The sequence below is a fragment of the Macaca nemestrina genome, chromosome 2, assembly GCF_043159975.1.
Source record: "Macaca nemestrina isolate mMacNem1 chromosome 2, mMacNem.hap1, whole genome shotgun sequence".
NCBI lineage: Eukaryota > Metazoa > Chordata > Mammalia > Primates > Cercopithecidae > Macaca > Macaca nemestrina.
The window spans coordinates 45322486-45350401 of record NC_092126.1 but is presented as its reverse complement, the minus strand read 5'-3'; the positions used below and the strand labels follow the sequence as shown (position 1 = coordinate 45350401).

Below are 27916 nucleotides of genomic sequence, written 5' to 3'. Positions count from 1 at the left end.
GGTCTAAATTACATTATTATGGGCCAAGTAGGTGAAGATGGGCGAGGCAAAATCATGCCAAACAGCTTTATCATGATGTTCAAGACCAAGAATCAGAAGCTTCTGAATGCCTTAAAAAACAAGCAGTGTTAACAGTGAACTGTGTCCGTTTAAGCTGTATTCTGCCATTGCCTTTGAAAGATCTATTTTCTCTCAGTAGAAAAAAAAATACTTATAAAATTACATATTCTGAAAGAGCATTCCGAAAGATGGGACTGATTGACTCTTCACATGATGGAGGTATGAGGCCTCGGAGATAGCTGAGGGAAGTTCTTTGCCTGCTGTCAGAGGAGCAGCTATCTGATTGGAAACCTGCTGACTTAGTGTGGTGATAGGAAGCTGAAAGTGTCAAGCGTTGACAGCTTGGAAGCAGTTTATTTATACATCTCTGTAAAAGGATATTTTAGAATTGAGTTGTGTGAAGATGTCAAAAAGAGATTTTAGAAGTGCAATATTTATAGTGATATTTGTTTCACCTTCAAGCCTTTGCCCTGAGGTGTTACAATCTTGTCTTGCATTTTCTAAATCAATGCTTAATAAAATATTTTTAAAGGATTACAGAACAGCCACTAAACTTCTTTTTATAGATAGTGGGACATTGTAGAAGGAATATTCCCTTTTAGCAATAAGAATAGTGTTATTTATGCATAAGATTCCCTTTGTATCAATTTACGCTTTGCTAAAAGAGCATTCCAAGAATTTCAGGGACTAAATGGATTCAGTAATGTCAGTAGACTATCATTCTTCTATCTGCAGAAACAGAGAACGTTAGTGCTAGAATAACATCTCTCAGGGATCTAGTCCACACTCTTTCATTTTGTAATTGAAACAGAAGCTCAGGTATGTTTAGTGACTTGCCAGAGCACATGTCTCCTAAGAGACAAAACGATCAAACTAAAGAGTCCTAATTCCAAACCCTTTGCCCTGTCTCTAGAATAGCCTTCCCTACCCCCAGAGGAAAGCCCTCTTATTCTGATTTGAAGAGTGAAGTACTAAATACTAAGGCTAGTAAATACTAGCCTATATAATTGGTCATTTTACAGAACTTGAAATTAGAAGTGAGCTTGACACTCCTGCCCTGTTCATCCCCAGTTAACTGGATCAGGCTGTATCAGCTAAGAGCCTTTGAGAAATCTATTTTCACTCATTAGTGGAAGAACAGCAAAAGGACCATCATCCACACAGAGCTGCTTAAGGCACAACTGTATGAGCAGCAACCAGCCCTGTAGAACGTTACCAGCCAGGGGCTGTGGGAGAGCGGACAACCATCCCTATCCAAAGAAGGCTGAAAGAACATTAGAGATGAACAAAGATGTGGGTCACAAACTCTTCCACGGTAGAAGCAAAGTTTTGGAAATAAGGGAAAATACTCTTTTAGATGAAAACAATAATTCCCAGTCCTAGGATGACCAGACATTTAAAGGGTGGCAAAATAGAAGTTCAAAAGGAATATTCCCTCTGTTACGGCAGCTGGGTGAGCCTAAGGAAGCTACAAAATTGGGCTGGCAGGCAGGTCAGAAACTGCTCCTATACTTTCCCATTGAGGAGCCATCAGCACCAGGGAATTCTGCAGCTGAGGAAGTAGATGAACTGGAAGACCCTGATGACTGGGTGACTGGCTTTCCTGGCCATTGGCAGCTTTTAGAAAGTTCTCTTAGCCAGCTGAACTTCGCAGACAAGCTGCGCCCAGCCAGGATGTGACTATGGACTCCTTATTGATTCCAGCCTTCTCAAAGCAAGTTGCTTCCCTTCAAGAATACATGTTCTGGGACTTAGGAGGGAATCCTAAAGATTTCAGTATTTCTTCCTTCCGAATAGAATCTCCTATTGGTGAATTAATTATAAGCAGCATGCTGGCGGGTATCAACCTTCTTCTGCATGACCAGCGGAAAGACTTATTTAGGTGAGTGGGGGCTTGCGTCATAGTGGGGTAAAAACTGAGAAGAGTAATCTAAACTACTCATACTATTGACATCTCTGACATAATATTTTACAACTGTTTAGGGGATTCACGGTTAACAGTGTGTGGCACTGGTTTGTCTTTTACTTCAATTATGCAAAACAGAGATAATCAAGATGAATCCTGAAGCTGCTCTTTCTGGAATAACATCCACTTTGTAACTTCTTTCCTTTTTATAAAATCATTTTTCTCTAGTTTGAATGTATCCTCCAAAGTTTACGTGTTGGAAAGTAAATCCTCAATGCAACAGTGTTGAGAGATGCGCTCTTTTATGAGGCAGAGCCCTCACGAATGGATTAATGACATTATCACGAGAGTGGGTTAGTTATCGTGAGAATGGGTCGTTGGTAAAAGGATGAATTTGGCTCCCTGCATTCCCCATTCCATCCGTCTCTTTCTCTTTTGGGCATGCACATGTGTTGATGTGTTCATGTGCTCTCTTGCCTTTCCGCCTTCTGCCATGGGACGATGCTGCGAGAAGGCTGTCAGCAGATGTGGGCCCTTGACTCTGGACTTCCCAGCCTCCAGAACTGTAAGAAATAAGTATCTGTTCTTTATAAATTACCCAGTCTCAGATATTCTGTTATAGCAGCACAGAACGGACTAAGACACCTTTATTTTGACTGAGGTTTAGTTTCCTTAATTTGAGGGAGTTAGACTACATAACTTTTGGGATCCCATACTATTTTCTCTTTTAGAAATTGCTTATTTTTCAAGAATAGTTGATGAGGTTTTTGTTTTTAATAAGTATTTATACTTGGGGAATCAAATACACATGAAAAATGAATAGGTGACCATACTAACATATCACAAAACATTTCAAAATTCTAAGTAAATCTTACTGTTTCAGAGCATCTTGCTAGCTTGATTTTCATCCTTTGAATTCCTGTAAATGAACATTTAAGAATTTTGCCAAGTTCCAAAGTCTTAAATTCCATTATTTATTTACTTGCAAGTTAACCTTAATTGGAAGACATTTACCTTCTTTTCTTTCATGTGTTAATAGACCACTGCTACCAGGCTACCATTTACTTCTGAACTATTTAAATGGTATCAACTAATGACAAAAAAAAATCTCCCTTAAAGAAAAGCCCTATAATTAAACAGCCACTAATCAGAAAGTTCTAACGTGAGTTAGGTAATATTAATCAGAAGCACCTTTTGCTTGAGTTCATGGATTTAAGCAAACAAATTTATATATTTTTATATAAATGGAAACAAAAAATCTGCAATTCAATTAGCAAGCAAACATTTTTAAAAAAGGTTTGACCTAAGTATTTTAAAGACCTCATATTGGGAGAGAGAAAGATAAAAACATTAACTTAGGACTTTGATAACTTAAGTATTTCCATCAATTTATCTAGGGTAATGTAATAAAATAATATAAATAGAGCATAAATAATATAAATAGAGCATCAACGTTTAAAACCAGCAGAGGAAAAAAAAGTTAAAGTGAAACCAGGAAAAATACAACAAAATAAGGTAAAAATACAAACATATCAATAATTTCAGTAAATACCTAAACTAAATACTGAAAGTTATACGTCAAAATGGTCAGACTGGCTTAGGAAAAGAAATACAACTATGTGCTATTTGAAAGAGACATCTAAAACATACGACCCAGAAAAGTTGAAAGGGATAGAAAAAGATAAATATGGTATACCAGTCAAACATTAACCAAAACAAAATGGTATGGTTTTATTAATACTAGAAAAAAAATACTTCAAGGCATTACTCAAGATGAAGAGAGTTACAAGGAGATATAACAATTCTAAATTTGCACACAGCTAATAACATCCTTCAAAATACATAACTAAATCTGATATAGTATAAATAGAAATGGACAAGTTCACCATCATAACGGGAGGTTTTAACATGTTTCTCTCAGTAATTGACAGATTTAAAAGAGAAAACATTAAAAATATAGAAGTGTTGAACCACACAATTAGCTAGATTTACCTAACACACATATATAGAACAGAACCAAGGGCGCATTATTTTTGAGCTCATATGGAACAATTTCAGAACTTGCCATGTACCATGGAGCAAAGTCCAACAAATTTCAAACAGGTAGTATCAGATAGCCTTCTCTAACAACACTAAACAACTAGAAATTAATAAGAAAAAGTAAACAACAGGCCGGGCGCGGTGGCTCACGCCTGTAATCCCAGCACTTTGGGAGGCCGAGACGGGTGGATCACGAGGTCAGGAGATCGAGACCATCCTGGCTAACACGGTGAAACCCCGTCTCTACTAAAAAATACAAAAAGCTAGCCGGGTGAGTTGGCGGGCGCCTGTAGTCCCAGCTACTCGGGAGGCTGAGGCAGGAGAATGGCGTGAACCCGGGAGGCGGAGCTTGCAGTGAGCTGAGATCGCGCCACTGCACTCCAGCCTGGGCGACAGAGCCAGACTCCGTCTCAAAAAAAAAAAAAAAAAAGAAAAAGTAAACAACAAAAAAACATAAAAAAAAATTGGAAATTAAGAAATGTACTTTCAACTCACGATAAAAAGGAAACCATAATGGAAAACAAAATATTAAAAACTGAACAATAGAAAAACTGCATTTTAAAATGTATGAAATGCAGCTTAACCAACACTTTCAAATTTATAATCTTATGTGTTTACATTATAAAAGAAAGGGTGGAAATTTGTAAATGATACAAATTGGGAACTTAGTAAAAGGAAAACAGCATAAACTTTTAAAAGGTAGGAGAAAATAGCATAGAGCAGAAATTGAATAAAATTGTCATCTTAAATGATAGAAAAAAGGAAAGCCAAATGTTCTTTAAAATGACTAATGTAATTGACAAAACTCTGACCAGATTAAGCAAGAAAAGAAGTAAAAACAGAAATAAACCGATTTTGTATTGAAAGAGGACTTTACTGCAGATTTTTCAGAATCTTAAAAGGTAATAAGATACTATGAATCACTTTATGCTCATAGATTTGAAAACTTAGGTAAAGTGGACAAATTCCGAGGGGGAAGGTGAAGCTGGGTATTGAGAACTTAACACAGACTCAAGTAGAAATAGAATACCTAAATAGTCCTATAATCATTAAAGAAATTTAACCTGTAGTTTAAAATATTTCCTCAAATAAAACTTGGGGCCTAGTTTTACCTGGAAGGCCTACCAAACATTTAAGTGATAAATACTATCGATCTAACATAAACTATTCCAGAGTATACGTAAAGAAGGAACACTCAGCAATTCTTTTTATGAGATTAATACAATCTTAATACCAAAATTTAGAGACAGTAGGAACCAGGAAAATCTCCAATCCACTTGCTTCCATCTATGAACATAGGTGCGAATACTCTAAACAAAACATTGTCAAACAAAATTCAGCAAACAAAACAGATCATGATCAAGTTGGGTTTATCCCAGGGATGCATGGTTGATTTAACATTAGAAAATCAATGAACGTAATGGGTGCAGCACAGCCACATGGCACATGTATACATATGTAATAAATCTGCACGTTGTGCACATGTACCCTAGAACTTAAAGTATAATAATAATTTAAAAAAATGAACATACTTTACAGAATAAATAGATCTGCAATACTAACTAGGGAGACTGAGGTGCAACGAAACCTTCAGGCTCTTAAAAGCACCACGGATCTTTCTTGGTACCAATGTCCTCAGAAGGATATAGCACAGGGATGAGAGTTTAACAGAAGGACAGTGTCAGAATTTCTTTTTCTGTGAGAATCCTTGTAGCATTCTGGCAGAAGTTTACACAGCTAAGCATTAGCTGTTTTCTTTTGCCTCCCTAGATGATGTCTCAGAATCAAGGAGAAAAAAAAGTGAACACAAGTGGGTGTAGACACACCAGCTGAAAGGTCACATCTCCACAGAAGCCAATATTTCTTACAACTCCATAGCACAGCTTCCTGACTTCTCATAGATGACGTGCCTAGTTGTAAGAGTTACGCACTCAGGAAAGCGCAGCCGATGTCCCTCCATCAGGTATTCGTAGTTCAAGGATTGTTCCTCCCAATCCAGATGCAGTTTACCTGTCGGCTCATTTTTACCATAAGCAAGTATGCCTAGCAACATAACTGACCTACTGTATATCAGATTACTAGGTAACCTAAACTATAGTAAACAAAGGTCAAATTCTTAACGGAATGGGGAAAGGTACTGTTAAGCCCTATTCACAATAGATGGAGAACATTCATTTGATTTTAATAATGCAGAAAAAGCATTTAATCTAATTCAACATTTATTCCTGACAAAAAATTAACCCTGAGAAAACTGTGAATAGAAAGAAATGTCCTCAAGTTGACAAGAAAATCTGCAGCAAAGCTCATACTTAATGGTGAAATATTGAAAGCATTTCTGTTAAGATCAGTGGTAAGACATGAATGCCTGAAATTGTCATATCTATTAGAAATTGCACTGAGGGATCTAGACAGTGTGGTAAGGCAAGACAGTGAAATATGTGATATAAGGATTGGAAAGGGAGAAACAAGACTATTATAGTAGAGAGATGTTATGCTTATCCAGATAGAAAAACCCAAGGTAACCTGCAAGTGATTCAAATAGAAAATTTCCCATGCTTCTTATCTCTTAGGTGTATCAATAAGCCCTAGCTTAAGGACAGAATATTGATTTTTTTTTTACCTTTTATAATTAAGAGCCTTGAATTCAGGACCCTTTGCACAAAAAGCCTCTTTTTCTCCCCCCCACCTTGGAGATGAAATTTCCCTTTTTTGCCCAGGGTGGAGTGAAGTGGCACAATCTTGGCTCACTGCAACCTCCGCCCCCGGGTTCAAGCAATTCTTCTGCCTCAGCCTCCTGAGTAGCTGGGATTACAGGTGCCCGCCACCACGCCCAGCTAATTTTTGTATTTTTTTTAGTAGAGATGAGGTTTCGCCATGTTGGCCAGGCTGGTCTTGAACACCTGACCTCAGGTGATCCTCCACTTTGGCCTCCCAAAGTGCTGGGATTATAGGCGTGAGCCACCGCGCCACGAATAGCCTCTTTTTGACAGAGGCTCTCTGGATGTACAAGTGTGGGATTGCCCATGGATGCACGGAATCGGGTGTTCTGGGTGAGTAGCTCTGGAATATACATAAAAATTTGTTCTGAGGTATTCTAAAGTTATTATTAAAAATCCTGGTTTTGATTTTTTTGTCATTTGCTTCTCCCTTTTAAAAACCAAGTCAACAATTGAGTTTAGAAGGCTAAAATTTGATTAGATATAAATGAAACATCTTTGCCTAAAGGATGTTCTTGTAGCATTCTAATACTAAGATTGGGTTAGATTTCAACAATGAGATGAAGCTTTTAAGTATAGAAACCTATTAAAATGTACAAGCTGAAAGCAAGACTTCATACATCTGATTAATTCATCTCATAAAAAAACTGATATTAATAGTAACATAATGCAGGTAAGAGCCTCCTGAGTGAAAAGGGAAAAGACTTGGATTCTCATTCACAGTGTGGCAATGGAATAACTTTAGTTTCCTTTTCTGTAACATGAAGTTGAATTGGATCCTTTCTGAGATCCCTTATGGTCTTAAATGGTTTCTGGATCCTTGAATATTCCTTTTTTTTTTTTTTTTGGAGATGCAGTTTCACTCTGCTGAACAGGCTGGAGTGCAATGGCGTGATCTCGGCTCACTGCATCCTCTGCCTCCCAGGTTGAAATTATTCTCCTCCTCAGCCTCCTGAGTAGCTGGGATTACAGCCGCACACCACCACGCCCAGCTAATGTTTCACTATGTTGGCCAGGCTGATCTCGAACTCCTGACCTCAGGTGATCCACCCCCCTCATCCTCCTAAAGTGCTGAGATTACAGGTGTGAGCCACCACGCCTGGCTGAATATTCAAATTGATAAGGAAAGAAAGTGGCACAGAAATGAAATTCACCAGTCTGCTGTAAACACTCTGGTCCCTTCTGGTCTGGTTGTTACTTTCTGAGGCTAACTCCCCCTTTCCTACGATGTTCACTACCTACCTGTCCATCCTCTTCCTCCAACTCTTGTTCATCTTGCTATCTCTGCTTGACACTTGTCATAAAAGTTTTTAAAAAATTAGTCATTTAGAAAAGTAGGGACTTTAAGCTCTGTTTGCTGACCAAGATGAACCTACAATGAGAAGCTAATTCAAAAATGGAAAGCTTTTGGATATGTATTGACTGATAGGAAAAATAAATTGAATTCAGCATCTCAAGTCAGTCAGTATATAAACTTGGACAAATTACTCAAAATGTTAGTTTTCCTGTGTATTAAATTAGAAGGTTGAAGTAGAGAATCTGGGTTTTCTTTTAATCCAGTTTGAGAAAATAGGATCTGGAACACACAATTGTAATGAGTATTTAATAAACTAGATGTCATTCCTGTAATATTTACACTAATGGATAATGGCTAAATTTTCATTTAATAACTTTGTGCCATTCAACATTAATACCATACTTAGAGTGAGGATACAGCAGAGAATGAGAGAACTGTTCCTTCCTGTGCCTAGTCTTGTTTTACAGCTTTTCAAAAGAAAGAGGCTGGGTGTAGTAGCACACTGCTGTGGTCCCAGCTACTTGGGAGGCCGAGGTAGGAGGTTCTCTTTAGCCCAAAAGTTGGAGGCTGTAGTGTGCTCTGATGGCCCCTGTGAATAGCCACTGTACTTCCAGCCTGGCAAATATTGTGAGACTCTGTCACTGGGGTCAGCGGGGGTGGGTGGGAGAAGAAGACATCTGCATTCAAGCAAACACAGAAAATATTGTGATTGCTTTTTCTGTTGAAATAAAAATGGAGGAAATGAATTTTAAAATGAGAAGCTGAATTACCTCACAGAATTAATTCAATTTCTGAATGAGTGAATGAGTTACTGAGGCAGCTTGTGTATTTTCCTCCTTAAAATTCTTAAAACAGCACTCAATCGTTTTATCTTTCTTTTTTTTTTTTTTTTTTTTTTTTTTTGAGACGGAGTTTCACTCTTGTTGCCCAGGCCGGAGTGCAATGGCGCAATCTTGGCTCACTGCAACCTCTGCCTCCCGGGTTCAAATGATTCTCCTGCCTCAGCCTCCTGAGTAGCTGGGATTACAGGCATGCGCCACCACGCCCGGCTAATTTTGTATTTTTAGTAGAGACAGGGTTTCTCCATGCTGGTCACGCTGGTCTCAAACTTCCAACCTTAGGTGATCCACCTGCTTTGGCCTCCCAAAGTGCTGGGATTATAGGCGTGAGCCACTGTGCCTGGCCCATTTTATCTTTCAGTAAGAATAAATTTACCTAAAATTGAAGGATGGATTAAATAACCTTTCGTTTTTTTGTTTTTTGTTTTGAGACGGAGTCTCGCTCTGTGGCCCAGGCTGGAGTGCAGTGGCCGGATCTCAGCTCACTGCAAGCTCCGCCTCCCGGGTTTACGCCATTCTCCTGCCTCAGCCTCCCGAGTAGCTGGGACTACAGGCGCCCGCCACCTCGCCCGGCTAGTTTTTTGTATTTTTTAGTAGAGACGGGGTTTCACCGTGTTAGCCAGGATGGTCTCGACTCCTGACCTCGTGATCCGCCCGTCTCGGCCTCCCAAAGTGCTGGGATTACAGGTAAATAACCTTTCTAATGGGGAGAGAGAGAGGGAGAGATAATTTTCCAGATTGCTGGTAGCAGGATAAAAAAAAAGGAACTTACTTATCACATATTGGACTGGCTGGGATAGTCATTTTTTTTTTTTTTTAAATACATTTACCTCCTACACAAACCTGCTGTTTTGCCTCTTTTATTACTATAATTTAATTTATATCAGAAATCATGTCTCTTAAAGATTTTTGTTTTTGTTTTTTTGAGACGGAGTCTTGCTCTGTCGCCCAGGCTGGAGTGCAGTGGCACGATCTCCGCTCACTGCAAGCTCCGCCTCCCGGGTTCACGCCATTCTCCTACCTCAGCCTCCCGAGTAGCTGGGACTACAGGTGCCCGCCACCACACTCGGCTAATTTTTGTATCTTTAGTAGAGACGGGGTTTCACCGTGTGAGCCAGAATGGTCTTGATCTCCTGACCTTTTGATCCACCCGCCTCAGCCTCCCAAAGTGCTGGGATTACAGAAGATGGTTATTTTTAAAGCATCAACTAGCATATAAAATTTTTCCTAATTTATGTGTTGCATATCTGAAGTATTTATTTCAGTCAGTGGGTAGGGAGAGCAGAATAGGAAAACACAATATGAAATTGTCAAATGAAGAGAAGCACTGTAATGGGAAATTCTTCTAAGTGTATCTTTCAGAAACACAGCTTGTTTACGAATGGGGCTGTGATGCCAGAAAACTAATAAATTAACTTACAAATGAGAAATTCAGAGCAGTGATTATCCCTGATACTATTACTAGTTTCTTAGTGTAATCTGAATAAATAGACCCAGTTGGTTTACTCCCAGGACCTATACCCTCAATTTGTTTGGTATTTTATACATGTATTTTCTGAGGAAAACAAAAATTTTGAAGTCTAAGGAATCAAAGTTTTCTTTATCAGGTAGAAAAGAGATAATAAGTATTTATTAATAAGATTAAGAGCACTTCCGTTTTTATCATTTTAAGAAAGACTGTCAATGATTAGCAGTTGGTTTGCATCCCTCAAACAATTAATAACAACCTCTAGTTACTTTAAGGAAAGATGTTAAGCTTTGAAATCTGAACACATAACTAAATGATAAGCAACCTCGTCTTCATTGGGATTTCATGTGAGTAGAATCTCATTCTATTTTTTTAGTTATTAATATACAGTGCTATTGGATTTCAATGCTAAAAACTATAAAACATTGCTAAGGGAAATTAAGGAAGACTTAATTAAATGAGAAGCTACATCATGTTGATAGTTTAGACAATACTGTTAAGATGTCAGTTCTTCCCAAAGTGGTCTCTAGTTTGAAAGCAATTCCAATAAAAATCCCAAGTGTTTTTTTTTTGTTTTTTGTTTTTTGGTTTTTTTTTAGAAATTGATAGTTTCCAAAATTTAAATGAAAAATCATAGAACCCAAATAGCAAAAATGAATTTGAAAAAGTAATACGAAGTTATTCACCTTGGCATTTATTACTGTACCCCATTGTGCTGTGTGAGTGATGGGCTACCAACTTGCATATGCAAGCACCACTTTCTTTGGCAGTGGTAATGAATTGGAAGATTCCACTGCTATTTTCTTATTTATTTTAGTATGTTGTAGCATTATATTTTAGATTTTTTTGTCTTGTTTGTTAAGGCATAATTTCTATACATTAAAATTTACTCTTTTTAAGCATACAGTTTGATGAGTGTGCAGTCAGTTGTCTCCTAGACCACTAGACCCTGGTACTCAATGATCTGATTTCAGTTCCTATAGTTTTGTCTTTTCTAGAATGTCATCTAAATGGAACCATGCAGTATTGTAGCCTTTTGTGACTGGCTTCTTTCACTTACTTTAAAAATTCATCCATGCTATTGCATATATCAGCAGTTTGTTCCTGCGGTGGCTTTATAATGTATCAACTTGGCTAGGCCTAATTATATTTCCCAAAATTCCCTTCCTTGTATGCTTCCAGTTACAAGAGACATTTTAGCGCGAGACTGGAGAGCAGAAGTGAAGCAGCAGCTGTTTTGTTCTTGATGCGGGCACTTCTGCAGCTCACACGTGCTGTAACTTATCTGCTGGTTCACTTTGCTAATATGGGGCAGTAGCAAGGCCTACAGCTGACCCACCTTTCCTTGGATCCTCCTTCAGCTTCTCTGATTCCTGGGTCAAGTGAATGTTTAGCAACATACTTGCAAAAGCAAGTGGCAAAGGGCAACACTCCTCCAACAGGGTACCACATCATAAAGTTGGAGATGTGAGGAGTCACATGGGACTTGGTCTGTCTTCATGGGTTCCAGCTTGTCCCTGATCTCTCCCACTTGACATCCATCTTTTCTTCCCACCTGCCTACCCTGTGGACTTCCAGCTTTGCTCCAGCATTAGATGAAAAAACAGAGACTTACAGAGACTGCTTACCAACTCCAGCAATTGTGTAACGTCAGATCCCTGTAAACAAATCACTATACACACACATACATGTGTGCCTGCAAATATCCTAGTAGCTCTGTTTCTCTGTGACTGATACAATTCCTTTTTACTGCTGAATAAATTGTCATTGTATGGATGTACAATTTGCTGATCCAGTCACTAGTTAATGGACATTTGGTTGTTTTCAGTTTGACAGCATGAATACAGCTTCTAGAAATGTTCACATACAGGTCTTTGTTTTGGCAGATTATTTCAAAACATGGCACAGTAGTCCCCCCTTATCCACAGGGGATATGTTCCAAGACCCCAGTGGATACCTGAAACCACAGATACTTCTGAGCCCAACTGCTGTTAACTGGAACACGCTTCTGTTCATACCATCTACCCACAAATTTAATGCCTTTTCCATCTTAACTAAGCACTTCCCACACTGTGGCTGTAACTTTTGCAGTTTCAGGTGTAACAGCAAAATTAGCACAATTTTTTTTTCTTTTTCACAATTTCCCAGGCAAAAGATTCGTTCTTACTGTAGATGTTACCATATGTACATTTTTTCTCTTTCCTGAAGTTCCTTAAGTCAAGAGCTTTCACCTTTTCACTTAAAGGAAGCAGGCTACAGCTTCTCGTTGGCGTATTCAAATTGCCTGCATCACAACTCTTGTACTTTGGGGCCATTATAAAGTAAAATTAGGGTTACATATAAGCAAGGGTTACACAAGCAGTGGGATGCCATGGCAGTCGATCTGATAGCAGAGAATGATGCTAGGTGATTCAGTGGTGGATAGTATATACTGTGTGAATATGCTGGACAAAGGGATGACTCATGCCCACGCAGGATGGCATGAGATTTCATCATATGACTCAGAACAGTGAACAGCTTAGAACTTAAGAATTGTCTGAGCATGGAGGCTCACATTTGTAATCCCAGCAATTTGGGAGGCTGAGGCAGGAGGATTGCTTGAGCCCAGAAGTTCGAGGCTGCAGTGAGCTATCATCGTGCCACTGCAGAGAGAGTCTGGGCAAAGAGAGACCCTGTCTCTAAGAAATAAACAAAACCTCAAGACTTATTTCTGGAATTTTTCATTCAATATTTTTGGACCATGATTGCCTATGGGTAACTGAAACCATGGAAAGTGAAACTGCAGATAAAGGGGGACTACTGTATATCTAAAGTTTTAAAAATTGGTAATACAATAGACAGACTCCATCCATTTATCATCTAATGTCAAATTTTATTCACCTTTTTTCTTACACGATGCTGTCATTCAAAATGTACCTCATAGGCAACTCAACTCATGCATACAGTAGGCACTCTATAAATGTTTTAATATTAGGTATTTTTTAGAATGACTAAAAATCCAGATGTAAAATCCCAATTGGGAAGTGCATAATCCCATTGTAGACAAAATATATAACTTTACAATAAACATTTTTATAAGAATTTGCCCCAAAGAGGGAACACTTAAAATTTAGAAATTAAACAATAAAAATGCAAAAGCAAGATGAAACACAATACTAACCTATTTAGACAATGATCCCTGGATTGGTGGTGCTTACAGACCAAGGGTTACCTGCACCCTGTGGCGTAAGACCATCTGACATTCAGTTAAGAAGAGAATTATATACCTAATACCCTCTTAACTGGAAATGCTGCAAGAATATATAATAGCCTATGAAAACATTTTAGCTACATTCCTTTATGTGAACACACAAAAAATTTAAACACATATTTTATTCTTTAATTTTAAAAAACCAGTGATTTTCATCTTAAGCAGCAAGAATGATCCACAAATAAGTATGAAGTCACTTTTATAGAAGCTATGTTAAATTCTGGAAAGTACTTTGGGAGATAAGCTCAAGAACCTTAGTCCAAATATAAAACAAATCATTCCCAAATATAAAACAAATCATTCCATTAAACAGACTTCCTATGTTTTACAAAAACAAAACAGGTTGTGACTACATGTGATAAAGTGTCTCCTATCTTAAAACTATAAACATTCACTCCAACTTGAAAAAAATAGGACTATTATGATATGAAAAAATTCAACCAAATGTCGACAAGTAGCTACGCAAACTTATAAACATAATTGAATGCTCTAGCTAAAAAATAAAACATCTACTGACTATATTTTTCAAAAACTATATAATTCTATAAAAATTTAAATATGTGGACTAACTACATGAATACATGGAAATGTATATATAAAATATTAAGTGAAAAAAATGTTAAAAATATAAAGTGATTATAACCATGTAAAAGTAAATATATTACAATAACAAAAACTGAAGTGAATTTAAATTGAAAGACATAAATAGATTCAAATATTAGGGTTTTTTCTTTGTTGCTTAAGATTATAACAAAATACAAAAGAAAAAAATAGACTATTATTTTAGATAAAGTTATACTCCTAAACAATAAATACTGAACTATACGTGAACTCCTAAAACAGAGATATTTAAACCATAACTTCTATATTTCAAGTGTATCCTATGAAGGAGATCAGCCCACATTTGCCGATCTTCATTTTATAACTGCCCCTCTAAAACATAAAAAGAAAAAATTTTAAAACACTAAGTGAGAAAACCAAGCAGCATGCTAACAAAATCTATCTACTTAATCTGTTTTGCTTTTGCAAAAAGCCACTAACACAAGGTTTTAAAAAACTAATTCAATATACATACTTTACATAACATATTTATGCTATAAATATTTTAAAGAATGGCTTTTACATAATTATTTCAATATATATCTCATTAATTTCATTGCAAGTTATGCAATATAGTCTTTTGGATCTGTTATTGAAAATTACTCTCTTCATGATTTAGAAAATGGTTAATTTCTTGGATAAAACATAGCATATTTAGAAGTCCGAAAGCCAAGTAAATCTCTTATTTCATTTCGGAATTTTGACAGATCTTGACGCAGTTCATTTAGATTTTCCACAGTTGCCTGATCTGTACTTTGCATTTTCTGTCTCATGGAAGTCAAGTAACGATGCACTAGGCAGCACATCACTTTTTGATAGTTTTCATCTCTCTTCTGTTTCAAATTTCTCCATTCCTTCAAAACAACAATATGATACTAAGGATATGCAGAAACAATATTTAAATGAGGTAGAGTTCAAAAACATATTCACAGACACAAACACATCTTTAAATGCTTTATTAGACTACAGTTTTGCTACTACATGGTATAATATTCAACACTTGTTTAAAACAAATATAGCCTGCATATTAGTTTAATGCATTTAATTTTATGCTTATCTTGATTGAAAAAAATTAGTCTTAGGAATCCTTAGTTTATAGCAGGGATTGGCAAACTACAACCCACAGGCCAAATATGGTCCATATCCTGACTTTACAGCCTGTGAGCTAAGAATAGATTTTACAGATGAACATTTATCATCAATTGATAATAACACTAATTTTAAACTCTAGTTAAGTGAAAATTTATCCCCTCCCAAAAGGAATTCCATTCTTTTCATTAGTAGATCTGTATTTAAAAAATTATTACTGTTATTGTTATATTTTGAATTTTATCCATAAAAGTTTTGTGAAAATTTGTTTTCTCTCTTATTGTATCACTGCTTACACAATATCTCTGATTTTGTCTCAGCCTGAAAAGTTATCTGGACCTTTACAGAAAAAATGTCCCAACCCCTGGTTTATAGTAACATATATTGAATTATTGATGTATTGAATGGCTTTCAAGAAGAACCAGAAAAATATGAGCTGATTCTAGTAGTCATTCTTTAGCTACAGTGACAGAATAGGTATTTCGAATATTTCCCATGTTTTAAAACTATGAGATGAAATTTTATATATTGGAGGAATCTGAAAAGTAAAAAAAAAATCTCAGTACTGTCTCTCATTCTTAATAATTATATGTATGTGTGTGTATACACACACACACACACACACACACACACATATATATTTGTTTGTTTCGAGGTGGAGTCTCGCTCTGTCACCCAGGCTGGAGTGCAGTAGCTTGATCCTGGCTCACTGCAACTTCCACCTCCTGGGTTCAAGTGAACCTACTGCCTTAGCCTCCTGAGTAGCTGGGACAACAGGCATGCACCACCACACCCGGCTAATTTTTGTGTTTTTAGTAGAGACAGGGTTTCACCATGTTGGCCAGGATGGTCTCGAACTCCTGACCTCAAGTGATGTACTTGCCTCAGCCTCCCAAAGTGCTGGGATTACAAGCGTGAGCTACCGCGCCCAGCCCTCTCACTCTCAATAGTATTTATTGAATCCTTACTTTATGTTGGATGCAATGCCATACATTAGGGAACACAGCAGTGAAAAAAGTCAGTCACAGCCCCAGCCCTTAAGGAACTTGCCTACTTATGCTTTAAGAAATATCTGAGATTAGGAATTGTTAAAACTTTTATGTTGCCATTCAAGCTTCTAATTTCTTACCTTTAAACTGTTTTGCCGTTTGACCTTGCCTTTTGATGTATGAGAGCAAATCCACTTACTGAGGCTACTAATCATATAGCAGATAGTCTTTGGTGAAGGAATGATGTTGAAAGGTGGAGGTAACGTACATTTATCATCAAAGTAGCTAAGCCATAACTTCGCTCGAGCAAACTTCCATTCTTTGTCTTCATGATTCTATATAAAAGGCAAATTAAAAAGCAAAGTAGAATAGGAACACACACACAAATATGGGGGATGTTTCCACACCTTGTAGAAAAAATTTTGTTCAACATTTGCAATTATTATACATTACTTACATTTTAAAAATCTATAGTTAACTTTAAAATACTATTTTTCAATTCTTATAATCTTATAATCTTTGGCTGTCTTATCTATTGTATGCACTTAGTATGGTCTGAGGAGAATATAAAGTTTTTAAAAGAATGAACTTACTGCTATCAACTGAAAGCTTTTATGAAGCATTGCCACCAGCAGTTTGGTAAGCACAATCACAACCACCACATTGTATGTACCAACAATGACAGCTCCCACAAAGGACTGCAGTTCTTCTCCATAGCTAAATCTTGTGACAAAGATTGCCACATGCGCTAAGGAGAAAATATACCAGAACAAAGCAAAGCAGGTGCCAATGAACCTGTAAAGACAATTGCATTTCTGTTTAAAAGGCAATTAAAGAAATTAGCAAAAACAAATAATTTGTTTATATCAAAATTATTTAAATAAAACACTGATAATCCATGAACAATTCTTTATTTTAAAATGATGTTGATTTCCACAGTACAGATATGTCTTACTTTAAACAAAGAGACAGGCCCTAAGAAGATAAATTATTCATAACTCTTTAACCCCTTGCTGCCTTTCTGTCTGTTCTCAACAAGGCAGCCTATATGATTTGTTAATATCTAATTAGATTTTGTCACACCTCTGCTCAAAACCTTCAAATAACTCAATTTCAATAACTCAAAATCCTTACAAGGGCAAAAAGGTCCTACATGATCCCCATTACCTTTCTGACTTCATTTCCTACAACTCCCCCTCCAATTCAACACATTGCATCTACACTGCCTGCCTGGCATTTTCTTGAACATGCCAGTCATGCTCCTACCTCTGGACACTGGCCTTTGCTGTTCTCTCTCTCTGTAAATGCGCTTCCCCCAGAAATCTTCTTCATGGCTTGCTTCTTTACCAGTTTTAGATCCTCACATGAATGCTATCTCTTCTGGGGCATTCCTTAGCTCCTTAGCTAAAACTGAACTCTGACACACAGATGCTCTTTAGCTCATGCTTTATTTGTCTTTGTAGCCCCGACCACTGTGTAACATAATAAGTATTTTACTCCTCTTTTTATTGCCTGTATCACCTCCCTAGAATGTTAAGCTTCATCAGGATAGTTTTGTTTACTAATGCTTCATTTGCTCAGCACTTAGAGCATTGTCTGGTATATAGTAAAGGCTACACTGACACTCATTAATCTTATTCTTTACATAAGATGACACACAAAATAACTAAAGAATAGTTGACATATAATAGGAACATGACAAATGTGTCCTTCCACACCCCTTCTCCATTGTTTTATTTAAAAATGAGGGGAGGTATTTTGTTTACCTCAAAACAGGGTGTTCAAATCCTTATGATACATTAGAGAAAAAAATGTTCATGAAGTTCTAATGATTCTCAATTCCAATGACCTCTTAAAAAGTGTTGAAGCTGTGAGTGTTTTTGGCTGTAACAATGACTGAGTGTTGCTACTGACATTTAATACCTGAAGGACAGAGATGCTGAACATCTTGCAATATATGGGACTGACAAAGAATTGCTCAAAATGCTAAGAGCACGCAAAATGCCAATAATTCCTCTGTTAAGATAGACTGCAGTAGGGAAGACAAGGTAATAACTTGGACCCACTGTTTAAGATTCTGTATGTAAAGATGACTATAGTGACTCATGAAAAATAAGTGTTTATTAAAGTTTATGAACATTAATAAGGAATTTCTTAAAATTTGAAGTTCTATTTCTATAGATACTAATTCATATAGAAGATGGTTAAAAGACAAATATATTTACTAAAACATTTAAAAGACACTCACGAATGGAAGGTATCATTGCTTTGCTGTTCACAGAAGATGCCTACACAGTCTTTCTGCTCCTTTGAAGTATATCCTTTATCATACAGTTGTGTCAGTCCAATTGTGAAAGAAAACAAAACAAGAAGAAACATCCCAAGAAATTTTCCAAAATCTTGTAACATCTGTCCCATTGAAATCTGTGGAATATATTACACAGGTATTCATTAAGATTATCAGAAAAACAAAATATTAAATATAAATGACCCAGCAACAAAAGGAAGACAAACACATAATCCACAGGCCACCCCTTCTATTGCGTCTGGTTGAGATAGACCAGCATTTTAAAAACATTGAAAATCCAGCTGCCTAACAAAAAGTCATTTTAATCATACCAACACTATCATTGTTTAGAAGGCATGTTCTTGAACCTGGATCAGGTTTTCAGAGGACATTGTTGCTATGGAGATAGAGGCAGAGATACAGAGATTTAAGAAAAGGCTGAATTTGCAAGGGATAAAAGGAAAATACCCTGCTCAAACTTAAAGAGAAATAAATGCTTATATTTACATAGCTTCTTAAATTTTACAAATATAAAATCATTATGGGGCAAAGTATTTCACCTGACTTTTGAAACCAGTTCCTAAAATCAGCATTTCCTCCTACGGGACTGCCCTAATTTCTTTTGCTGAGGTGACAGACTTTCTTTCAATTTGGGTCCATTTTAAGAAAATACTATGTGTGCAAGCCAAATGAGGGTGTCCAGTATTAGTAGTGAGTATGTTTTGTAGTTTAGACATGTATAGTGCATATAGAAGCTTTAATCCTAATTTCATTCTCCTTCAAAATTTAGATTAGGTACTTTTCATAAATTCTTAGTTTTTAAATTGGCATATAAATTTGGGGAATAATGTGATAGTACTTTTTTGACCCAGCAATTCTATCCCTAGAAATTTAACCAGTAGATAGAAGTACACAAAGATGCGTGTATATACAAGGATTTACACTGCAGCATTGTTAGAGGTAGCAAAAAAATTTTAGAAAATCCTCAATATTGTTTTTAGTTTTTAGTTTTTAATTTTTTTGGGGGGGGACTTTCCTGCAAAAACCAGAAAGCCTGCTAGACAAATTCTAAAAGAGCTATAACATTACTCAACATTGTTTTTAAAAAGAATGAAGAACATCTACATGTGCTAGCATACAAAGATGGCTGTAAGACAGTAAGTTCAAAAAGCAGGGTGTAAAACTGTATGTATATGTGGAACGGCTCCCATTTCTATTTTGTTAAAGGATAGACAAGATACATATTTTAATATAGATCTGATTTAATATGCATAGGAAATTTCTGGAAGTTTACACAAGAAATTGTTAACCATGTTTATGGAAGTATATATAACTAAGGGTATAGAAGGCAGACTTTTTTTTTTTTTTTTAAAGACAGAGACTCTGTTGCCCAGGCTTGAATGCAGTGGCGCGATCTTGACTTACTACAAACCTCTGCCTCCCAGGTTCAAGCGATTCTCCTACCTCAGCCTCCCAAGTAGCTGGGATTACAGATGCCTACCACCACGCCTGGCTAAGTTTTTGTATTTTTAGTAGAGATGGGGTTTCACTATGTTGGCCAGAATGGTCTCGAATTCCTGGCCTCAAGTGATCTGCCCACCTCAGCTTCCCAAAGTGTCGGGATTACAGGCGTGAGCCACCGTGCCTGGCCTCATTATTTTTGATATACAAAAATTAGTGTTTTGAAACAACCCTTCCTCAAATTTAATAGGTCAAATTTATATAATTAATTACATCAAAGTTCAAATAAAATTCCTAATTGGCCCAAGTCTGCCAGCATAGCACATCCCTGCTTTCAGTGATACAAAATGGTAGCCACAGGCAATTGGCCAGATGCTTCCAGCCCACTAAAGTGGACCAGCTATTTAAGCAGAAGAGGTGAGTTTAAATTCTTAGGCATGCCACAAGCTAGTAACCCAGACTCTGCCAGAGTGGAGAGATCCAATATGCCTGACTTGTGCTTTTGACTAGACCATGCGGTACTTTTCAAGGCCTATGCTTCCCTCACTTGGCCCCCTTATAAAATTCTGACACAAGAAGCGGGGGACATTTAGAATCAGAAAACTCAAAATATGTAAGAAGGAGAAGAAATGCATTTTCCTCTTAATTAATGACAGCTTTATTGGATCACCTTGAGAAAGAAAAGCATCCATTCAGATTGTGGTTGCTTAGAATAAAGCTATACCATCTCAGTAGAGAACTCAGTAGAGAACTCAATCCCTATGACAATAAGAATACAGTAACTGCTTTTGATAACTACAGAAAAGATCACCTTGAGGAAAGTCTGGACACTGTAAGCTTACAGGTAAATCAGGTTTTCCAATAGTGACCGTGTATGATATAATTTTAATTTTAAAACATGTAGTCAAAGTAGCTTTAATTTAACATGTTTTAAATAAATGTAATCGAGTTCAATATCAAGGTAAAAAATTCTGAATGAGAACACCACAAACTTCATGACTTGCTTAAATTTTAAATTTAAAAATAAATTTTTAAGAGACAGAGTTTTACTCTGTTGTCCAGGCTGGAGTATGGTGGTGCAATCATGACTCACTATAGCCTTGACCTCCTAGGCTTGAGCCATCCTACCCACTCAAGCCTCATGAGAAACTAGGCGCATACCACCATGCCCAGATAATTTTTAAAATTTTTTTGTAGACAAGGTCTTGCTGTTTTGCCCAGGCTGGTCTTGAACTCTTGGCCTCAAGCTATCCTCCCGCCTCAGCCTCCCAAAGTGCTGCAATTAGAAGTGTGTTCCACCATGCCTGGCCTGACTTGTTGTTTAATAGCATGATATTGGTTCTTATACAAGAAGAACTAAAAGTAGAACAGTGGATGCCACTTAGGTGAATACTGGCTTGAAGATACTAACCAAATATTCATGTGAGAGGCAAATATTAAAAACAGTAAATTTATTTTACACTGAGAGATTGTAAGGTTTATGTATTTGTAAAAGTAATACTAATGCTTTCTCAAATATTTTTAAAAACTATTTGGCAGTTTAACTTGAGAAATATGAAAACTTGTGAAATGAAAAGAGAAAGGTAATTAAAATATTAATACTGAAATTTACATAGGAGTTAATACTAGTACACACAGAGGAAAAAATCCTTGCTAATCAGAAAAAGTGAAATTAAAGCAAACCACTAAATTAGCGTAACTTAAAAAAAGCACCAAATGCTATTAATGTAGTGAAACTATTTTTATACTGCTTGTGTTACAGAAAATTAACACACTCTACTGTAAAAAAATAAAAATACTGAGGTGTCAGGTGGATCATATCTTTTGATCTGTTAATACTATTTTTGGAGACTTATCCTTAGAAATAACAGAGGCAAAAAGCCTCATACACACGAGTACTATGCAGAACAACAAAAACAACCTAAATCCCTCGTAAGGAAAAGGTTGCTATCATTAGGCTCATTAAATTACAAAAGTTGCTAACAAAAGAAAGCAATAATAATGACAATTTCTAGTCATTGTCTTTCCAAATCTCCCTCCAGAATAAAGCCATAATTATCTGTCCAAAAGTTCTATCTAAGCAAGCCACCCAGGCTCAAAAATCTCCTTTGCACATGTGGTATTAAAATTCCTGGCAAAGAGACCTTCAGTCTCTTCAGTGTCCAGCCCAGCCTGTCTTTTTTAGCCTCATTTCCCCAACTCCAATCCACAGTCCAGCTATAAAGGATAGGCTGTCTTCTCCAAGCACACTGTGCTTTATGACTCCACACTTCTGCATGTTATCTCCCCCTTTGTCCTTTGCCAGGCAGGCTTCTCATCCCTTCAAGGCTCAGATCAAATGCCACCTCCTCTAAGGAGCCTTCCTGACTCTCTCCAGATACTTCCTCAGTCATGATTCCAAAGTAACTTTGTTATTGCTAAAACAGTCTTTTTGACTTCATACTAGTATTTATGTTATGTTTGTCTCCTCTAGCAGTCTTTAAGAGCAGGCACCATGTCTTAGCTCCAGAGCCTGGTGCATTAATTAAAATGTTGAATGATTCTTTACCATTTTCCTAGTTTCTTAATTAACTTAGTTAATTACCAAGTCCTGGTTCTAACACTGTGTGAGCTGGGCCTTAGTTTCCTGATCTATACAAGGGATACAGTCAAATGGTGCATCTGCATGTAATTTTTCAGCTTTAACCCAATCAATTTAACCAGTATCTCTGAGGGTAGGACTTGAGAATCTAGGTTGAACGTGCTCCCCAGGTGATTCTGCAGCCCCACCAGTTTGGGAACCTCTGGACTACATGACTCCTCGGTTTCTCTAACTATAATATACACCAAAAATGCAAAACACCTGAAATAGCTCTTTACTCATTAGAAGCAGCACCAACATGCCACTTATATTATACAGGCTACTAAATAAAACCTGATAATTATCCAGTAAAACCAAACAATTCACTAGAAATAAAATACACACTCATGTCTCAAGTACTAAGCTTTCCAAGTTTTCCTGTATTATTTTTCAGGTCTGCCATAGTTAACTAACTATAAAAGGAATGGAAAAAATGGACCTAAACATTTATGTAAAGCCCACCATGTGTCAAGTACTCTGGTATGCATCTTACATACACTGACCCATTTAATCCTCACAACAACGGATTAAGAAACTGAGGCTCACAGACACTGTAAACAGTAAGTGATGGAGCAAGATTTTGAACCAACCTGTCAGAATCCAAGGGGATGTTCATTCATTTGTAATATCAGTAGCTCTAATAATTAGACCAAACAGAAAAGCAAGACATTTAGATATAAGCACTTTCAAGTACCGTAAATGTTGAGGCCTAGGAATGCATGCACAGACCCTCAAGGGCTCCCCTCCTTTGGTCTGATTTGCTTGTCACCACCCCAGAACTAATCCTTGCCAGAGACTTCTGCTTTGGGGCTCCTCCTCAGAGAAACCTAATCAATGTAAGTGCTGCCTTTAAACTGTCTAGAATCACATGATGTGGCAGATTTCCCTAGGAAACATTTCAACCTCTGGGAAAGAAATGCACCTCCTATCCTAAATGAAGTAGGAAGGGGAGGAACTTTAGGGAAGAAAAGGGATTAATATTTGAGAAAATTCCCAAATAACATATTCCCCTCCAAAAAAAAAACCAATATTTTTTCCACTTAGTTTCTCTAGATGTGAGGCCTGAAAGCATGAGGTCAAAAACAAGCTGAAGTGGGAGACTTGTTGCTTTTGTAAGGACTTGTTAGCATAGCACCAAAGAAAAGGTGGTGATGTTTTACAGTGGGAAGGGGAAGAAAGAAAGAGGAAGGGCAAACAGGTCCACTAGACTTCATGTCTGGGTCTTATCAAATATGACAATCATAATAAACTTTAGCTTTCTCTGGATTGATTTTGGATTTGACAGTCCCTTGGACAGCAGGAGTAAAACTCCTTGAAGGGTTGCTTTCTCTGAAGGCCTTGCCTCTTTCTCTTCTATCCTCCTCAACCCACTCCACCCTACACTTTAAATGTCAGATTCAGTTAGAACCCTCTCACTACTTAGTACCAGTAACTGCTCTCAAAATATAAGCATACCTCATTTCATTACACTTCACTTTGTGGTGGTCCACAAGATACTGTGTTGTTTGTGGCAACCCTGTTTTGAGTAAGTCTATGTGTGCCATTTTTCCAACAGTATGTGCTACAGATGGGTAAGAATCAGGGACCCACGCAGCAGAGTCTTGGAGCAGGAGGAACTGTTAATAATCACATCTTTTGTACTAAGCTACAAGAATAAAGACAGGAAGCATGTGGGACCTGAGAGAGGGCCCCACCCTGGGACCAGGTAAGGAAAAAAGGAAATAAGGAAAAAAGGGCAGAGTGCTGTGTGGTCATGGGTTGTTCTGTCTAAATTATCCAACTGTCAGTGTAAAAGGTTGTTTAATTCATTTGAAACATGTGACTTGAATAATTTTTTAAAAATCTGTAAATTATTAAAGCCTGCCCACAGAAGTTATTATACAATAAGAGTTAATGAGGGAATCATATTATTCTTTAATATTATACAACCTGCAGGGTGATTTAGTATAGTGATTAAGACCACTGGCTCTGGAGCCAAACCACCTAGGCTGGAATCCCAGTTCTGCTACTTACCAACCATGTGACCTTGCGCAAGTTACTTAATGTCTCTATGCCTCAGATTCTTCCTCTGTAAAATGGAAATAAAAGAGTCTGCCTCTTAGAATGGTTGTGAGGATTAAATGAGGTAATAAATGTGAATAAAGACTTTAGAACAGTATCTGGCACATAGTAAGGGCTCAATAAATGTCTGCTGTTATTACTACTGTTACCACAATTATGTATAGATTCTATCTTCATGTCTTTTTTTCTTTAAAATATAAAGCATTACTGATTTATGCCCAATCATGTTTCTTATATCTGCTGAAGTGGATTAGCTGGCATCCTTCATTAAAGCAAGAGAAGAAACAACAAAAAAATGCCTATCTATTTAGCTTTGTAGTTACCATTCCCTTTGGGTATATTTGTATTTTGTTCATTCTTCTGTTTAGATCCATATTCCCCTATGTTATTGTAGTCCTTCCACCTGAAGGACTTCTATTAATGTTCCTTGTAGTGCTGGTCTCCAGTGATGTATTCTTTTAGCTTTTGTGTGTCTGGAAAAGTCTACATTTTACCTTCATTTTTGAATGATACTTTGCGAGGTAGAGAATTCCAGGTTGACAGTTTTTTTTTTTTCTTTCAGTGCTTTACAAATATCACTCCCCTGCCTCCTTGCTTGCATTGTTTCTGACAAGAAATCTACTGTCATCCTTACCTTTCTTTTTCTGTATATGATGACCTGTTATTCTCTGTTTGCTTTGAAGATTTTTTCTTTATCGCTGATTTTCAGCAGTGATATACTGAATATGATGTCCCTTGGTGTGATTTTCCTCATGTTTCTTGTGTTTGGAGGTTTATTGAACTTCTTGGATCTGTGGGTTTGTAGTTTTCTTCAAATTTGGAAAATGTCTGCTATTATTTTTTCAAAAATTTTTTTGGTCTCTCCTTTTTTCAGGGATTCCAGTTACATTAGTGTTAATATTAGGCTGCCTGAAGTTGTACCAAAGTTCACAGATACTCTTTTCACTTTTAAAAATTCTTTCTTCTCCATTTTATTTTGAATAGTTTCTGTTGTTACCTATTCAAGTTTACTAATGTGTTTTTCTGCAATGTCTAATCTGTCATTAATCACATCCAGTGCATGTTTCATGTCACAGTGAAATTTTCGTCTCTCAAAGTTTAATTTGTTTTTTTTTTTGTTTTTTTTTTTTTTTTACATCTTCCATGTCTCTACTAAACTTTAAACTTTTTGTATGTATAGAACACAATAATAATAACTGTTGAAGAGTCCTTATCCGATAATTCTAACATCCGTGTTGCTTTTGGATAGGTTTTGATGAACACATTTAAGTTACTTGGAAAAAATTTAATCCTTTCACATCTTGCTTTTAATATTTGTTCGCTGAAACCAGAGCAGTGTGTAGGCTAGAGATAAGTATTGAGGCAAGACCCTTCTAAGTACTCTACCCAATGATCAGTGTATTAAACAGGCATTCTCCTCTACGTGAGCTCTAAGTACTGTTTCCACTAATCCTGTCGCATGAGATGGTTCTTTCCCTGCCCCAGGTAGTGTCCTCACATGCATATGCTAATCAGTACTCTGCTGAATACTCAAGGGAGACAACTGCAGATCTACAGAATTTTCTTTCTGTGCTGCTGTGTCCTCTCCAGTACCCTTCCTGCAAACTCTAGTCTTTTGGGTCTCACTGGCCTCTCATATCAGTCTCCTAAATCCAGATTTCTGCCAGGCTCTGACTGCAATGACCCACTCTGCACAATAGCCTAAAAATTCTCACAAAGCAGTAAGCTGGAGTAATCTTTGTTTCTTGTTTCTTAGAGATCACTGTTGTTTATTGCCTTCTGTCTAGTTTCTTATAAGCTGTTCTTTCATATATTTTGTTCTTTTTTCCTTTTTGATTGCTTTAGGTAGAAGGGTAAATCCAATCCTTATTACTCCGTGTCGGCTGGAAACAGAAGTCAGAAATTGACTCTTCATTCCTAAACAATATTATACTTTCTCCTTTTTAACCCTTTAGAGGGGTCCATAAAGAAATTTGTAGTATAGAAACCTAGTTCTGTCATCCATTTTCAGTTAAAAAAAAAAAAAAAAAATCAATGTGCATGTAAAAACACTGTAGACTCTTGATTAAAGCATTCATAGATGATATTAGTGACAAAAATAAATCAAAAGAACAGATAGTTTAAGCCAGTGTTTCTATGGCTTACTATGTTTTGGAAAAATACAGAGACTTGCACATATTTCATGAAAAACAGGTATGAGGTTAAATGACTTTAGGTAATGATGATTTGAATAAGGCTAAACAAATTTCTTTCTTTCTCAGAGGCTTTAATGTGATAACATGCACTGTCAATTCCCAAAAGAGGTATACAGTATGCAGTGTATCCCAAACTTACTTAATTCAGAGCATCTCACAGGACTTGGTTAAGAAAGAGCCACACTTCAGGAAACACTGTTGCTGGATGACAGCACAAGCCTAATCAAATCAGGTTTTTCCTATATATTTTATTTTCATATCCCTGTTTGGAGAAGGTAATTATGCCTTTTATTTAAAATATCACCTTTAAAAATATGACACAATCTAAATTGTTAGTAAATTTTGAATTAAGGAAAAATGAATATTGTTCAGATTTTCAGAATTAATAAGCTATAGTATTACATAGAGCTAGCAGAGTTGACCCCACCTTCTGAAAACAACCAGTTACGAAACTCTGTGGGGTAAATGCAACCAATTGTGAGTCTTGTCTTTGGTGCAAAGTGACTGAAAATTTAGTCTTGAATTCTCATACATAATCATACTACTTTGGACAAATCATATCCCATCTCAAAAGCTCAATTTCTTTAACTATAAAGTATTATAAAATATAAAGCTGAACTACATAGCCTCTATAAATTTTTAAGCTCTAAGTATGCTACTTTCCAACTTATTACATTTAATATTTACTAAACAAAAGTGAAGGTATTCTTTTAAATATAGCTTATTCAAAATCATCAAATATGATTATTTTTGTTTGCACAGGTCCTCCTTTATACTTATAACCTAAAATATTTAAAACTTTAAATGTGAGATTCATTTTGACAAAAAGCAGATTTTTATGTTACTCTACTGTCTGAAGTGTAATTATATTTTAAACATATCTATGTCTATGGAGTGGGGGGAGGAGGCTAATGGATCACAGCGTAATAAACTTGGAATACCTGAAAGCAAAGGATTACCACTGAGCCAGAAGCAAAGCAGATAAACATGCTGTGTCCTTCTAATTGCTACTTATTCTCAAAAGCAAAGTTTAGCTT

At 36.7% G+C, this 27916-nt stretch overlaps 2 protein-coding genes, 1 long non-coding RNA gene and 1 other non-coding gene across 10 annotated transcripts in view; 1 reads left to right on the top strand and 3 right to left on the bottom strand.

Annotated features, from left to right (window-relative positions):
* LOC105470002 (procollagen C-endopeptidase enhancer 2) overlaps window positions 1-27916 on the top strand; it is a 135808-nt gene that overhangs the window by 77030 nt on the left and 30862 nt on the right. The window contains exon 9 of one of the 2 annotated variants that reach the window (XR_011619769.1): window positions 2-1942. Coding sequence is in view for 1 of the 2 variants with exons in the window: in XM_011721696.3 (XP_011719998.2) it covers window positions 2-132 (131 nt within the window). In the remaining variant the exon portion in view is untranslated. Of the gene's footprint in view, window position 1; window positions 2845-27916 lie in introns of those variants that run through there. The other variant, XM_011721696.3, reaches the window with a different exon arrangement.
* Window positions 2323-6040, bottom strand: LOC139361888 (uncharacterized). The gene is made up of 3 exons (XR_011619770.1): window positions 5938-6040; window positions 2842-2885; window positions 2323-2529 (listed from the first exon to the last, which is right to left on the bottom strand). It is a non-coding gene; the product is annotated as an uncharacterized lncRNA (long non-coding RNA).
* The window catches only part of LOC105470001 (transient receptor potential cation channel subfamily C member 1), an 81920-nt gene continuing 67182 nt past the window's right edge, over window positions 13179-27916 (bottom strand). For all 6 annotated transcript variants that reach the window (XM_024789200.2, XM_011721691.3, XM_011721693.3 and 3 more), the window contains 4 exons: window positions 18504-18679; window positions 16849-17050; window positions 16396-16590; window positions 13179-15031 (listed from right to left, as the gene is read on the bottom strand). In XM_024789200.2, coding sequence (XP_024644968.1) covers window positions 14804-15031; window positions 16396-16590; window positions 16849-17050; window positions 18504-18679 — 801 coding nt within the window. In that variant the 3' untranslated portion in view covers window positions 13179-14803. The remainder of the gene's footprint in view (window positions 15032-16395; window positions 16591-16848; window positions 17051-18503; window positions 18680-27916) is intronic.
* LOC112424677 (U7 small nuclear RNA) lies at window positions 19569-19630 on the bottom strand. The gene has a single exon (XR_003015515.1). It is a non-coding gene; the product is annotated as a U7 small nuclear RNA (small nuclear RNA).